This window comes from Pezoporus flaviventris, unplaced genomic scaffold, assembly GCF_033815535.1.
Source record: "Pezoporus flaviventris isolate CSIRO_AGI_PZ_B2104156 unplaced genomic scaffold, CSIRO_AGI_Pfla_v1 ptg000097l, whole genome shotgun sequence".
Taxonomy (NCBI): Eukaryota; Metazoa; Chordata; class Aves; order Psittaciformes; family Psittacidae; genus Pezoporus; species Pezoporus flaviventris.
Window position 1 is genome coordinate 5,249,358 of NW_026892645.1, and position 16,172 is coordinate 5,265,529.

The 16,172-nt window shown below is 46.9% G+C and overlaps 1 protein-coding gene across 2 annotated transcripts in view; it reads right to left on the bottom strand.

The window, feature by feature from the left end:
• ABL1 (ABL proto-oncogene 1, non-receptor tyrosine kinase) overlaps nucleotides 1-16,172 on the bottom strand; it is a 78,926-nt gene that overhangs the window by 23,398 nt on the left and 39,356 nt on the right. Inside the window, exons 1-2 of one of the 2 annotated variants that reach the window (XM_061476669.1) lie at nucleotides 9,587-9,789; nucleotides 100-273 (exon numbers count right to left, since the gene is read on the bottom strand). In XM_061476669.1, coding sequence (XP_061332653.1) covers nucleotides 100-273; nucleotides 9,587-9,671 — 259 coding nt within the window. In that variant the 5' untranslated portion in view covers nucleotides 9,672-9,789. Of the gene's footprint in view, nucleotides 1-99; nucleotides 274-9,586; nucleotides 9,790-16,172 lie in introns of those variants that run through there. The other variant, XM_061476668.1, reaches the window with a different exon arrangement.

Consider the following 16,172-nt stretch of genomic DNA (forward strand, 5'->3'; position numbering starts at 1 on the left):
AGTGAAACAAAAATTCCTGAGGGTTTAGCATATAACTTATTCCACAGTGACTTCCATGCCTAAACACCCTCCCAGCACCATTCTGCCCAGCTACCTTACCTTTAGTTATGCTGAGAGTGTTGTCCCCACTCGCCACAAAATCATACAGTGCAACAAAGAGATGGGGGTCATTTTCACTAGGGCAGGACAGAAGGTTTTCCTTGGAGTTCCAGCGAGCTGCTTCGCTCAGACCCTGGGGCTCAAAGTCTGACACTACCGGTCTCTGAAGGGCTTCTGGAGGAGGAAGAGAGAAAGAGAGGAGAAAGCAGGTTCATTTTTGCTGATAAAAGCCATCTGGTTAACCCACACACTCCGAGTTCCTCATTTGCATTATTTCTTGACACGTGTGCTCCTCATGCATCACAGGACAGACAGCTCTTCCATGCACATCTCCTGCCACATAGGCAAGACACCCTTGTCCCCAGGCTGCCACGAGCCCCCAGCTCCCACTCTCATGACACAGAAGGAAAGCCCCTCTCCCTGGTCCCTCCAGTAAATGCTGCTCACGTAGGCTGTTTGCTGCTGGTAAATCCTCTGGCTCATGCCTAACTGCTGGCATGCTTCAATCTGAAAACAAACCCAAGACCTTTAAAAGGTAAATCCCTTAATTAGGCTATAAATGAAATGGCCACAATGTGCAGCAGAGAGAGGCAGGCAAGGCAAGATACAGGAGACATGGTATTTAAGAATGAGATACATCTATTCTTCATGGTATTTTTTTATCATTTCTCTTCTTATTCGAGCAGAAGGCTGTGCCTTTTTAGTTGCCCTCCCTCCTGCTGCTGCTCTTGAAGCAGAGAGCAGCAGTGAGCAGGCTCACACAATGAGCTTTCCACATTTTTTGGAACCCTAAGACACTTCCAGGAAAAGAGATGCCTAAAAACTAAGCTTCACAAGTGAGTAAAACCCAGCTGCAGAAGGGTTTTGCACACTGCGGCACATCAGGCTTGTAATATTCAGGAAGTACCAGGCAAGTCCAAGTCCACCAGGGAATTTTGTTGAGGTTGCTCCCACAAGCCCTCCTCTCTGGGCCATGATTCGAGTGTTTGGGGCAGTGATGCTCCAGGTAGTTGTGCCCCCTCACTCTGATGTGCCACTCTGCCCATGGGGAGCTGTGCTGGCACAAACCCGGGACAACAAGTTGGGAAAACCTTGGAATTTTTGAGGGGTTATATTCCCTCTGGATGAGTTTGTTGAGTGGGGTCACAGCACCTCACACAAAGCAACGCATCAGTGCGGCTTTCATAGAATCAGATTGGTTTGGGTTGGAAAGGACCTTAAAGCTTATCCAATTTCAAGTCCCCTGCCACCAGCAGGGACACCTTCTGCTAGACCAAGCTGCTCCAAGCCATGGGGACAGGAAACAGCCCTGCTGCACCCAGCCCCTTGCACCATGAAATTGCTTTTCATTGCTCAGCATCAGTCTCCGCCTACTCCCTTCACCCAGTGCTGAATCCCTCTTTGGGATTCGGAGGGATAAATCCAAAGCCAAGTGTTTTCTACATTATCAGGTCACCCAGGAGCACAGTTTGTTCTTTATACTTGTAATACTCACTAGAGGGGCTGCTATGTAGATGAAATCACACCAAAATATGTTTTCAACAGTCATGCTTGCTGGGTCTGGATATCTAAGCTGCACGAGTAAACCAGTGAAGAACTGATCAGATTGACCCCATGAAATCAAGTGTGGAGTGGGACAGGACCAAAATACACCTCCCACTGAGGACATGTTAATAAAACCAACCAACCACCACTCAATACAACCCCACAAACAACAACAAATCCCATTATTTTCTAAGCTTTGATGGTGAAAAGTGCCAATAAAAAAAATGAGAAATTGCCATCCTCCATGTGTTGGTCCGATCACCACTGGTAAAGGTTCTCTGCCCTAAACTCTGAATGATTATTTATGAACATGAATATTACTGTATTCTGTGGAAAAGGTAATACACATGCGGGCAGAGCACAGAACAGCAGTATACACACTTCTGGTCTTGCTTTCCTACCCAAACTGTATCTGCAGGGAGATTTATTTTTATAGTGAATCAGGAAAGTCAAATGATTCTGCTTTCTAAATGATTCCACTGTCAGAAAAGGTGGTGGCCTCTTGGGTGGTGTTTTAAAGCACCCTGATATACTTTCTTCCCTCCCCTGTTTCCTGCAGGAGGATGTGTTTTAACAGCCTGGGTTTGCTTCAAGAGGGACAATAAGAAACAGAAAATCCACTTTCAGAAATTAAGCTATAATCATTTCACCATGAAAACGCTTTGATCCTGTCAAGCCCATTAAGCTCCCTTATCACAGGGTGCTGCAGTGACTGAAGATACTCCAAGGAGTTACACCATCAGTAACACCTGGAACAGACAGCCAGCAGAGAGCTGCAAGGAGCAGATACACCACCTCAGCAAGGAGCTACGCTGCGATGCTTTCCCCCTAAACCAGCACAATGAGATGGACCATAACCTCCCTCCATGAGGAAGGAAAATGCCTCCACCACAGGGGACTGATTCGACAGGAAGGCAGGAAATCCAAGCCAGGCTCCCCTACAACTCCAGTGCGATCACAGCCCGGCAAAGGAAGGCTCATGCATGGACACGGATGGGGATGCGGGAAGAAAGCCAAGCACTCCACAAGAATCCCTCCCTCCTGCCCAGGCTGTGGCAATGCTGGGCCTGATTCATTACACACGGATGCCAAGGTACGCGCTGGGATTCAGAGCATGAGATAACACAGTGTCAACCACCAAAACCACCCCCAAGCTGCGGTGCAAGGCTGGTTCTGCTTGGTGACATTCCTACCAACACTGACTCAGTGATAACTGTCTGCAAACGCAAGGATCAGCAAGAGCAACACACAAGGGCTGTTAAATAAATGGATGAGAATTTCCTAAGCTGGAAAACCACACAAGTCCCCTGGTGAATACATAAGATGCTACACACAGATAGCCTCATATCCTCTGTATCCTTCAAGCCAACTGCACAGCTCTGCCACTGGTACCCCAAACAGAGGTGCACGCTGTGCAGGAGAGCACAATGGGGAGATGCAAGACCCAGCTCTTGGGCTGGGGCTGGTATTTCCAGAAGGCAGGAACCCCAAGTTAAGAACTGAGGTAGGGAAGGCGGTGACTGAATGAAGCTTGAAGGGCAGCCAGAAAGGCAGGATGAGGCCCAGAGTCAACACAGACAAGAGTGTAAAGGAAAGAGTGGAGCTGCGATGACCCGAGCGTAGCAGAAGCTTGATAGACCATGACAAAACACACTTTTAAAGGCCTGGGCCCCAAGAGGAGGCTGTCAGCAGGCTCGGGACACAAACCCACGAAGCGAGAGAAGCAGACAGGACGCGTCCATCTGGGAGGCACGTACAGCCGGCTGTCAGCAGTATTCATTCCTAGCAAATCTGCTGAGACATTACAGTCCTTCAGAGCAGGAATGAGACCTTGCTGTTCATACATATTGAGGGTCTTCTTCAACAAATTACAGCCTTTTCACCTCCTACTGCTGGTTTTAACCACAATTTTACAGCACTGCTGAGCTCTCCAATGGGTCAGATTCCTCCTTCATAAATCAGCCTGGCTGCTATACCTACAGGAGGGTATCCTGCCACGGCAGTGGGGCAGGAAGTGAGCGCAATGCAATCTGTTATCTCTGCACTGTGATTCCTTCCACGCATCCACTTTGTCTTCTGCTGTGTCACAGCAAGACTGCAATTCATTACTTTGATCACACTGTGCTCCGGATGGCACCTGGATTCCCAGGAGGAGTCCCAAAGCAGCGCTGTGATTCAGTTCAACACTAACACCGACTAAATGACAACTCTTAATTACACCAGAGCAGACTTCAAAATAAGACAGCAGCAGCTTTTATTTTAAGGTATTAACCATAAGAACATCTTCATTTCCCCTCTAAATTAAGTTTTTACTAGGAGATATTTATGTTTGCACACTACAAGGTTTCATAATGTAACCATCTCCTGCTAATTACTGTTTATATGAAGTCATGAATCACTGCTAGTGACTGTGTAAGAAGTTGTTCTCAGGTATGAATAGCTCTGGTCCAGGCCAACACAAGTAAAATTCCCTTAGTAATTTAAGGGAAGGGTTGGAAAACAGGCAAAAGCATGGAATGACATTCAGCTCCTCCACAGCTGACCGTGGGGCAGTCCCAAGGGAAGAAGAGACCTCCTGTCTCCCTACAGAACAAACATCCTGTGGTCTTACAAACTGTGCCGGCATTTTTATCACGAGGTTTCTAGAGCGAGGCAGTGCAGAATACATCTAGTAATGTCTTTGGAGGTACAGCACATGCTGCTGTCTAAAGCTTCTCCTTACCCTACATTCTCCCCGTTCTCCTTTTTCCCCTGTAAGAAATGATGATAAATGGCAGAATCGTTGTTGTGCAGATTTAAGGCATTCAAATGTTCCCGACTCTTGAGCACATGTGATGGAGCAGCTGCCTCTCTGTGCCAGTATTTCCTTAGTGGCCTTCACAGGTTCCCTATGCCTGATGGAACAAGGATTTTAAAACCAAGGCAGGTTTCATGTTTTATTTCAGACTCATCACTCGCCCATTCAGTGAGATCATGCTCAGCCTCTCCTGTCACTGCTCCACAGCACAGGCCATGAAACCTTCTGTAACACAGGCGATGGCTGTTGCTTCTGCTCTTGGCTGACATTATAGAATCATCTAATGGTTTGGGTTGGAAGTGACTTGAAAACTCATCCAGTTCCAACCCCTGCCACAGGCAGGGACCCCTTCCACTAGAGCAGCTTGCTCCAGGTCCCTGTGTCCAACCTGGCCTTGAACACTGCCAGGGATGGGGCAGCCACAGCTTCTCTGGGCACCCTGTGCCAGTGCCTCAGCACCCTCACAGGGAAGAGCTTCTGCCTAGGAGCTCAGCTCAGTCTCCCTTCTGGCAGGTTAAAGCCATTCCCCTTGGCCTGTCCCTACATCCCTTGTCCAAAGCCCCTCTTCCAGGTTTCCTGGAACCCCTTTAGGCACTGGAGCTGCTCTAAGGTCTCCCCTTAAGGAGCCTTCTCTTCTCCAGGCTGAACCAGCCCAGCTCTCTCAGCCTGGCTCCAGAGGAGAGCTGCTCCAGCCCTCGCAGCATCTTTGTGGCATCCTCTGGCCTTGCTCCAACAGGTCCACATCCTTCTTGTTTAACACTAAGAATCCCTGATGTGGCTTCTCCTGGTCCTCCAAGTGATGAATCTGTCATCTTGGGGCTTTTGTAATTGTTTTTTTTTCATTGGTTGTGGGCTTTTGGCTTGGTTTTGTTGTTCTGGTTGTGTCTCTTTTTGAAAGTTCACTCTTATATCAGCTTGCAGGTCCCACTCAAGGTCAACCACTCTGTTTACTCCATTTACAACCCCTTAGTGACATGGTAAACATCATCTTTCTCCAGCCAGCTAATCACAGTTATAGACATCTGGAGCTGGAATAGTGGGTATGGCAGAAATTTGGATTTTATTCCCAAAATTGCTACTAAGCTGCTGCGTGACCTTAAAATATAACCTCTGGAAGAGGAAGGGGAAAGAATAACCAGGATCCAAGCAAACCCCAATGACGTGTGTATTTCTGAAAGCTTTATCTTTACAGTTTTGGTTTGGTTTCCTTATGTAGGAAGCAGAAGAAAGGAAGTTTGTTTCTGCCCTGGGGAGGGAAAGCACCAAGCAAGAATCATCAAGATTTACTGTCGTATTTCCCTGCTTCACTAAGCAGCCCCAGACTGCTCAGGGAAGGATTAATGTGCCTGTGGATGATCAATTTTAGGTCTGAAAACATTTACAGCTTTTGCTACGAAATGATAATCCTTTCCTCACCACATCCCATGGGATATGGTAGCAAGCACTAGATTTTTTAATGAGGATGGGACAGGCGAGAACCGCTGGAACAAGCACATAACCAGCAAACCATTACAAAGCCAGAAACACATTTAAATGCAAGGACTCTACTGAGTGATGGTTGATGAGAGGCCAAGAGGCAAGGAGCAGAAAATAGCCAAGGAAGGCAGGAAACAAACAGAAGGCTCTTCCCTGGGAGGCAGCAATGCTGCCTTAAAGCACTCACTCTTCCTAACTGATGAACCAAGGACCTGCCTGCCGATCCCAGCGAACCAGGGCAGGGCGAGTCGTTGGCACTGCAGGTTGGGTCTGGCTCAATACATGCCCCAGTGCATACAGAGAAACTCTCTAGGAATGGGGCAATGGCTACAGGCTGCTGCTCCTCCCCAGGCTTGTCTGCTGGAGCTGTAACAAGACACACTAGGGAAAAAAGAAGAGAAAAGACACCCAATCTGACAGCTGGCAGAGCAGAATCATTGCAGACAGACAACAGGGGACTTTTACTGGTGTCCCCAAAATGGGTTTTAAACTTTACAGAGAATGCTGACAGGTTTTATACAAGGCTTCTGCCTTTCGGTGGTAGAACAAGCCCAAAAAGGCAGCAAGACTATTCCAGCCCCTATTTGGGACATGGACACGTTCTGTTTTCCAGATCAGATTGGCAGCAGTACTTGCTGTGCCTCTTCCCTTCTACTCTTTACCCTTTCTTGGTGTGAAGTGGGTGAGGAATTATTCAGTTTGGCAAAGGCAGAAAGGAGAAAGCAGATGACAGGAATTCAGATCTCTCACATTTTAAAATAGTATTTACTAGTGGGAATAGAAACGAGGGCAAAAATGGCCAGCTCAAACATCAATATGAAATCTCAGCAATGGTTAGAACCAGATTAAACTTATTTTTGATCAAGTTAAGAAAAGGTCTCAACTTTTTTGGCAGGCAAACCTGCCTGTGCACAGCAAAGAGCACAGCAGAGGGATGCAGGACCTGCCATCCCTCCACACCACCACAGAGCACTCTATAATCCTTGCTCCTGCAAACTAACAGAGCATAAAAGCCTTTCAGAAGGGGACCACCACGGAAACAAAACATTCCTGATTACTTGGTTAAAGACACGCACACCTACATGCACCTGGCATTAAATCAGCCTTATATCAAACCCAATCTCAACCCAGGATTTTCAAGAAGTGTCTTTAAAGATACAATAAACAGATTTGATTTTGTTACAGCCCCACGCTCTTCATGAACCAAACGTTGTCGTGTTTGTGTTCAATCATGAAAACCAAGAGAAGAAATTGAATTAGGTAAAATTTAATCTATCCTCCTGGCTGCAACTGGTTTCCCACACAACTAATGGACCTTTAAGCAGTCATGTCTAAAGTTCTATAGTCTACTATAGTACAGACACTTTCACCTTTCCCCTCAGGTCCTCAACAGCTTCCCATACAATGAAGATAACAGGAACAGAGTTAAATCCTCCAATGATAGCACCATCATCTCCTTAATCCTTTCAGAAGCTTCAGCGAGGCTGTGAGATGTGCACAGGAATGGACCAGCCATCACACACTGCTCACAGGGATCCAGGACCAATGGTCCCCAGTTTCTAACTCTTGACACAAACCTGCCTCCTTCTCACCTTCTGCCACACTGAAGTGGCTTCTATCCAAATTAACAAACCCGTATAGAAAAGCTCACCTTCTTAAGGGTAGTGCAAACAAGTGGTTTTCACTTGTGCCCTTGTAGTACAGGGGTTTGGGGCAAGGCACCACCACTCTTTTGAAGAGCCCTCAACTGAGCTTTCAGATTCGCAACAACTTTAATAAGAAAGGCTGAGACCTTCAGCTTCAGAAAGACATAACAGAAAATCCTACCTGTGTTACCCTTGGGGTTGTCCCTCCCATATAAGCATAGACCCTCACTTCTCACCCTCCACAAGATCCACAGTCGATTGCGGTGAGTCCTGGGCTGCCTATGCCCTAACTGCCACAGCACTAAAGTCATGGTTGCCACCTTTGTTCACCTTTAATACACCCCATGGATGCTGCCTTCACTTTTGCCCCATGCTGGGCTGAGAAATGAGACTGAGCTACTTTGATAGATCACTTAAAAGTTGTTTCAATGCTCATTTCCCATCCCACCATAAAAAGCAAATGCGCAACCACGTCCTCAGGAAGCAGAAAGTAGAAATACTCCAGTACTTATTGTGTCAATGACCCTGGTTTTAACTGGATACCACCTATATGGTTCAAGTCAACCCCTGCTGTAATCCTATTATGCAACTGCATTGCAAATTGGGGAGAGGGGGAGTGGTTGTAACACAAACAAAAGAGAAAAGCTGCAAAAACAGCCAGGGTAACACCCTTGTAACATCATCCCTTCGCATTCAGTTCTGCAGGGAAGAGAGGCCCCATATGCTCTGCCTCTTCTCCCAGGGCTGTGTTGAAAGATCCAAGGGCACAGAAAGGAGGCCCAGCACGGCTCAGAGCTCCTCCACAACACCCAGCCTGAGCAATGCCAGAGGCAGGGGACACACAGGTTTTAAAGACCTAAAAAGTTCACAGAAGAGTTCAGTCCTGTAGGAAAGATCAAAGTTATTATTCACGTGCATCTGCCCGCTATTGGGTTTCTGAAACTTTAAATACGTAAAAGAAAGTTCTTTGGAAACTTCTTTGATTTTAGAGGGTAGAAAATTCTTCAGAGCCACTAAATGCATCTGATAAATACAGCCCCTCGTTCCAAAGCGCCTTCAAGTGGGTTTGCCACAAGAAGCCATTTGTAGCTTTTGGATTCCTAACCCATGAATTTCTGAGGACCATTTCTCCGCTGAATATTTGTGAGTTGAGCAACAGTGCCTTGCGATAGGCCCCAGGAAATCAGCTGCTGCCTTGCGTGCTTCTGATTTGATGAGTTAGCACGGTCCTCCTGGCAGGAGGATTATTTTTACTGCAGCAACATCCAGCAACACAAAAGAAGTTGGAGAAGTCCTGGGATGGACACAGCCCCGCTAGCACAGCGAAGGGGCTGGGGTGAAGAACTTGCCTGAAGTCAGGCCAAGCAAGACCTCAGCCCCAAGTCCTCCAGCACAGCACAGTACCTCCATCACCCAGGCTTCCAATGTGAACTAGACGGGTCCATGTGTTTAACATCTACAAATGACCACGGATATAAGTCAAAAATCACCTTTTAAAAGCAAACACAAAGAATTCAGTTAAATGAGTGGAGAGCAAAGTTTGAAGAGAACAACCAAAGTGAACTAACAGCTCATGTATGAACGCACGCTGAAAATATTTTACTGATGGGCTCATCTAAACTTTCTTCCTGCGCCTGGGGTTGAGTTTTACCATCCCCCTTGTTCAAAACAAGGGAGAATCTTCCCTGGTGAAGCAAGTATGAAGCCGAGGCCTGAAGATAGGGCTTTGTTTATGGGCTCGGCAAGAAGATCACTTGACATTTTACAACCATAAATGGTAGAGCCGCGCTCCCTTTGTATACTGCTCCTAATGAAAGTCACCTGGGGTCCGGATGCCACGAACACCCCACGGTCCCCTGAATGCCAAAGCCCAGCCAGCACCAAACGTCTCCCCAATCCTGGCCACAACCCGCGAGCAAGGGATAAAACTCACGTCTGGGATGGTGGCAGCATCAGGCCATGCCCTTTGCAAGCACAGAACCCCCCCCCAGCTGATGGTCCCTTGGTCCCTCTGGGTACTCACCTTCCAGGTAGCAGCTGGAGGAGGAGGAAAGCCCCTTCTTTGATTTGCAACCCACCAATTTCAAGCAAATCTCCAACATTTTCATTTGTTAGAGTTTGGCTTCGGCTGTCTGGTTTCCCTTCCCCCCCCCCCCCCCCCCTTTCAGCTTCTTCTCGCGCTGTGGAATTATCCGGTAAAAGTCTTTTAAAAGTCTAACAAAAAAAAAAAAAAAATCTGGGAAGAGTCTCAAAAATCCAGGAAAAGTTTAAAAAGAAAATGTCCAGGAAAGTTTAAATCAAAACATCCAAGAAAAGTTTAAGAAATCCAGCGCTCTGAAAAGCATTACAAGGGCGAGCCCGGGAGGCGGAAAATCCTGGGGCCCCGCATCTCCTCTCCCGGGGAGTTAACTCCAGCCATGTTCCCTCCTTCCCAACTCTTTTGGCGGGAGAAAGATGGGGGGAAAAGAAAGGAGAGGAATTAAAGAAGGGAAATAGAAGAGAAGGCAAAAAGCCAAACCAACCGAGTCGGGCAGAGTGGCTGCTGCCCGCAGTCGGCGGCAGCTGCCCGCATGCGGGGCGCTGGGTGCAGGCAGGGCTCTGGGACTCTGCTGCCAACAAAGGGCCCCCTTCAGCCCTGCCTGCTCCATGACATCAGGCAGGCGAGCAACGCCCTCGCTCCTTAACCCTCCTCCTGCCTGCACCCTGCTGCCTCCTCTCCCAACAAGCAACAAGTTCCCCCAGCCTGGGGAAGGGGGAAAGGCAGGACTGAGCGGTAACAGCACTGCTGCTTTGGTGTTTGTGGTGCGTGGCTCTGTTATTAAACCAAGTGAATTGTAGGCAATAGCCAACAGTTCAAAGCGTGTCATTTCACAGTGTATTAAGGGAATTGTTCAAATACCGTGCCATGCAACAGGGAAAAGCAAACAGAGCTGTGCCCATCTGTAACCCAGCACAAAAACTGCAGGGGAGCTGGAGGTCCTTCCCAAAGGATGCTGTCGGAGAAGCTCTGTGGCAATTACAGGCAAACAGATTGAAATCTCAGCTGATGCAATGACACTCACAGGATATGACTCCTCTTGCACAAGGGGGCAAGTTTTCACTCTCCCACTACCAACTATTCTTTTCCCCTGCAAACTGTGCCTTTCCATTGCAGGTTTCTCGGGGCTACATGTTAATTATTGACCCCAGTTTTACATTTGTATAGATTACTTTTTAGTATCATTGTGTGCCTCCTTTAGAACAGCCAGCATTTTTGTTAGATACTTGCATTCTCTATGTGTGCGTGTGTGAATATATATATATAAAAAGAATATATATTTATATATAAAGGAGATCCCTGCAGTGCTCAAGGCCAGGTTGGACAGGGCTTGGAGCAACCTGCTCTAGTGGAAGGTGTCCCTGGCCATGGCAGTGGGTTGGAACCGGAGCACTTTGTGTGTCACACACAGGATCAACAAAGCAGCAAATCTTCATCTTTGTCCTAGGAAACTTCCCTGCACAGCTAGCAGTGTGTTTTGGAAAGGTTACTGACTAGCTAGTGCTCTTTTGCCCTCAATCTTTTCAGACATTTAATACTTGAGGGGAAACTCTCTGTGTTTCCAGCATCTGAGGACCATGCTTCTGAAACAGCAAACACTGCTCAGACTCCTTAAACACTGCTTTACAGCAATACTTTGCCTCAGTTCTTCTGATCCATGGGGTATACACATGAAAGACGGCTTGGAAGGAAATCCTTACTCTCTCAACCCATACTGAACTGCAATAATAGCATTTGCCTTTTTTAAACTACAAGTCACATCAGTTCTAGCAAAGAAATAATCACAGCAAGGACAGCTTGACATACAAAGCGCTGTCACACTTTTCCAAAGAGGAGATGGATGTGGGTATCACCATTTAACAAACCAGGGAGCAGCGAGGGAACTTAAACCTCTCCTCAATTTAGAGAGCCCAGAGAAGAGAAGAGGCCACAGACCCAATCCCCCACCTCTGGCAGCTTCCATGCGCATCAGAAAGACAACGATGCGGTTCTCCCCACGTCTCCCTTTGCTTCTGGAGAAGGATTTCTATTTTACGGGAGCACGAGAGTTTCAAAAGACACCAGCACCTAACTTGTTCCCTGCCTGCCTGCCTTCATTTGGGAATGCAACAGAGAGCTTGTGCAGAACTGCACTGGGGAGAGGGGAAAATAAAAGGAAGAGAAGTTCAAAGCAGATTTGGAGGAGAAAGGTTACAGAAATCACAGGAGGAACTCAGCCATCACGTGTTTAGGCCCAGTGTTGGCGTTTAGGGAGCTAGGGATGAAGAAACGTTGTAAGAGCAGACCAGGCCTCTTGCACACAACTTCTTTTCCATATGAGGAGCATCCTTATCCTGCTTCTCCTTCTGCTGCAGCTGCAGGAATGCAGAGTCCCCAGAGCATTCCTCCCGCAGTACAAAGGCTGCCTCCCCTGAACACCACCCAGCCGCTACAATTAAGGTTAATACAATGAGCACCACTAGAATTAATGCGGATTACATTCCTGATGAACTCCTGGGGTGCTTATTCCCGAAGAAGAATGCCTCATCTGAAATGAAATTAACCCGCCCGCAGAAGAACCTCACTGTAGGAGAAACGCATCCACTTGGGGAGTTACACACAAAGAGCTACCAATTAATTCCCTTTATGTTTCCATGCAGACAAGCTTGTGTGGTCCCTCTGCCACAAACATCATCCTTCAACGTTTCCTCCTTTGTACTATGGCAAACCAGGCTGTAAATACTTTGAGCAAACACCCTCTGCCTTTCCTGAGTGCCATGAAATTAACTGGTGAAGAAGAATAAAAGCCACACTGCCAGTGTCACGGGAACTCTGCTCCTCTTATGGCTGACATCTATTAATCCCTTTCATGCTTGCCTGTCATATAGACATCTCAGAATAAAATCAGTTATGAAAAGCATGCAGCCTTTGGACTACAGAATCCAAAGGACCAATGCAGCCTTCAACTGAGGCTCTGCTGCTGAATGACAAAACTATTTTGGTTGGGAGCAGACAGTCGCCAATTGTACCTCCTCCTCCGAGGTATCTATTCCAGGTTGTTCTGGGCTTTCTGCACCTAAACTTCAACCGAGCATCCTGGGCAGCATCAAACCCTAAAAGCCTCTCCAGGCCCCAGCTGGGTGGTTATGAGAGCCCAGGGACCCCTTCAGTCCCCTCACCCCCTGCTCCAGCATCAGCCTCTGCTGCAGGGGAAGGAGGGAGCTGGGCTCCATGCTCCAGATGTGGCCTCACAAGCGCCAAAAAGAGGGAAATAATCACTTCCTTCGACCTGCTGGCTCTGCTCTTGTTAATGCAATCCAGTATCCATTAGCCTTTATTGGCCATGCTCATACAAGAGCATAAACCTATTTAGCCAATTGCCTTCATGTTTGAGCTGCTTCTAGCAGAAAACTATTTGTTCTTTACTTTCTTAAAGCTACCCGAAGCTTGAGGAATGATTCTTCCAAAAGGGAACAATCACACACACACACCAGCAGCAGTGAAAGGACTGGACTCCATGAACAGAAAGTGAGTTTTGGCACGATCCCATGCCGTTTGCAGCTGGAGTGAATTGCGCTGCGATACCATTAAAAACAGCTTGAGTGCTCATCACCCATTGAAAAGCAGAGCTTCATTTTGTTTCAGAATCCTTTTTTGAAACCCAGAAAGAAAACAGTTTGCAGCCCCAAACACCGGGTGCTTTTTGATAGGCATGTTCAGCTGTTGTGGGATGGAAAAAGCCATGTGAAACAGAAGCAGCACAAACCAGTAGTTAAAGCAAAGGAGTACAGGAGGGCACCAGGAAGAAAGATTCTTGCTTACAGTTATGCATTACCTGCGCTTTATCCTGCTGTTCTCTAAATGCAGCTGGGAACATCCCCACATGTGTTAAAGACTAACTCTGTGCCAGTTATAAAGCACTTTGTTATCTGAAGCAATGAAATGTAGAATCACTTCACTTCTAAGATGCATTTTTCTTAGTAAGGGATAAGGTTCCACGTGATTTTGGGCATTCACAGGTCACTGTCTTGAGGTTTAAGAACAGGTCCATGCCACAAAGCAGTGCCATACCACACAGCTCTCTTCTGATAGCATCTTTCACAAAGTGGAATAACGCATTCAAACACCATTACCTGATTACAAATGTATGTGTATATGAAAATGATCAAAGAAGCCTATGTTGAAATCCACAAGTGACCACAGGACCTGGTACAGATGCATCCATAACAAAGCTGGGCTTTGATGTAACAACAAACCATAAAATCCCGGACTGGTTTGGGTTGGAAGGGACCTTAAAGCTCATCTAGCTCCAACCCCTGCCACGAGCAGGGACCCCTTCCACTAGAGCAGCTTGCTCCAAGCCCCTGTGTCCAACCTGGCCTTGAACACTGCCAGGGATGGGGCAGTCACAGCTTCTCTGGGCACCCTGTGCCAGTGTCTCTGCTTGTCTGACACATTCCAGTTTTCCTTTGTTTTCACATCCTCCATCATTAAACACCTCCATCCACTCTTGCATACAATGTGCCAAACGTTTGGGTAGATACTGGTATGTACTCGATTGAGAGGACTAGAAGCTTTGAAATCCTGCCTGCTGAGCTCTACCTTCTTGGCATATGCAGCACAACACACAGTCTGGTGGAGTCTTTTAAAACTGTTTGTAATGAGCACAGCCTCAGTGGGTCATGCACGTTAAGTCATGAGAGCTCTACTATGGTATGCCAAAGAAAGCACGGCACTACGCGAGTCCAAGGCTGGCAGGGTTCCTCCGGAGTGCACATCCCACACCCAGCCATTAGAAGCCACCTCTGATTTAAACAACCATCACTTGAGTCAATCACCTCTTAGTCTCCCTAATTGTTCATTGACACCTTGTAACTCCTCCAAACCACAAGCAAAGACAAGTCTTCCAGGATACTCCAACGTTCCCTGCTGACTTGGCAATGGCAGCACTACGCAGAAAGGGAGTTACGTTTGTGATGTAGCTGTAATACCTGCCACGTAACAGGTACAGGGGGAGAAAAGCCCTTACTGGTGTCTGCACAGGGAATGACTACATCAGCCCAGTCAAACTTTCCAAGTTGGCTCATGCACTTCAGGACAAAGGCCAAGCGCCCAAGACACTGAAGGATCTCCGACTTCCACTTATTTGGTGATCACCGGGAATGAGCAATGCCCCTGGGATTAGTAATACCAGACAAAGACAAAGAGGGCTCAAGTGGTTTTCTGGCTCTGCCTTGCTCAGACGAACCTTTGTGCCCTCAGTGATCTGTGTAATGCCACCCCGAGTTTCTCTAGTGCTGCCCTACCTCAAAACCACTCCACCAGTGATGCTACTGTCTGTTTTCTTCCAGCTCTTATGTAGACATCCCTCCTTTTCCAGCTCACATGCAAAGCATTTCTATAGAGACCATTATTATACTTTGCCATTAAAGCTCTTCCCAAAACTCAACCGGGTTAGTTCAAATAGCACATTGAAAACAAAAGCCTCTTTCTGTTATTTTGACCATTCGACAAGGGACAATATTGTAAATTAAAGCCCAACCCACACATGAATTTGAACAAAGGCTAGTTAACACCTGAGGGCAGAGAGTGTTTTCCTTCCTTCAGATACCATCCAGCACAGCATGAAAGGCCCTGCAAGAGCACAGAGAAGTATCTGCACATACAATGAAATATTAACACTTCTTGCACTTCACACATCCTGCTCCCACAGGAAGAAACTTCAAAAAGAGAAAAGAAAGAAACAACAAACCCAGGTTACAGAAAGTCCACTGCAAACACCACCAGAAAACAGGGGATTTTGCAACAAAACATGTGCATTTGTTGGTTTTAATCCTTGATTTAACAGATGTTTGTTATTTGCACTTTTCCTGAGTGAAGGAGGCGGCTGGAAGCAGTGGGAGTTCAGAGATGGGATGTTCAACTACATGAACCTCCTCTCAAGCAGCAGGGCAGAAGGCAGAGAGTACAAACTGAATCCCTACAATGGTGCTCAGTCCTCACCATACTTATGTAAAGAAGCAAGCTGGGATGCGAGCTCCACAGGGAACTGCCTGGGGTGTTTGCATTTGAAGCCTGCGAGGTTAAATTCAAGTCCAAAGGGGCTCTTCACAAATCACTGGGAAAGTTTTGGGCCTCTTCCATTAAATGCTTTGTGAAACATCTGCAGGCAAGGAAAAAAAAAAAAGAAGCATCTTGCACTATTCAGATCTGAAAAGATAAAAATGGCAGAGTACCTAAAACCCACAACCACCACACAAACTTCTGCTCACTATAACCACCCAACTTCCAGTGCCTGGACAGTCTGTTAAGGCCCTTAAAGGGTGCGGAGACTCAAAGTTTCTGTGCAATAGGTAGAGTCACATCAGTTTAGGGATCCTACTGAAGTTCAGTAATTTCCTGCCAGACCAGAGGAGAGAGGTTACAGAGAGCCAGGACACAACCAGTAAAGATACATACTTGGAAAGTATCAGAAAATAAATTTTAGAGGCGTTGCTTTGCCAAACACTGACTCAGATGTGGAGTGGGAGCGTTTCCGTATTTCTTTCAAATGAAAAGGCAAGGAAATGCAGATGAAAAAGTGAAGTTAAAA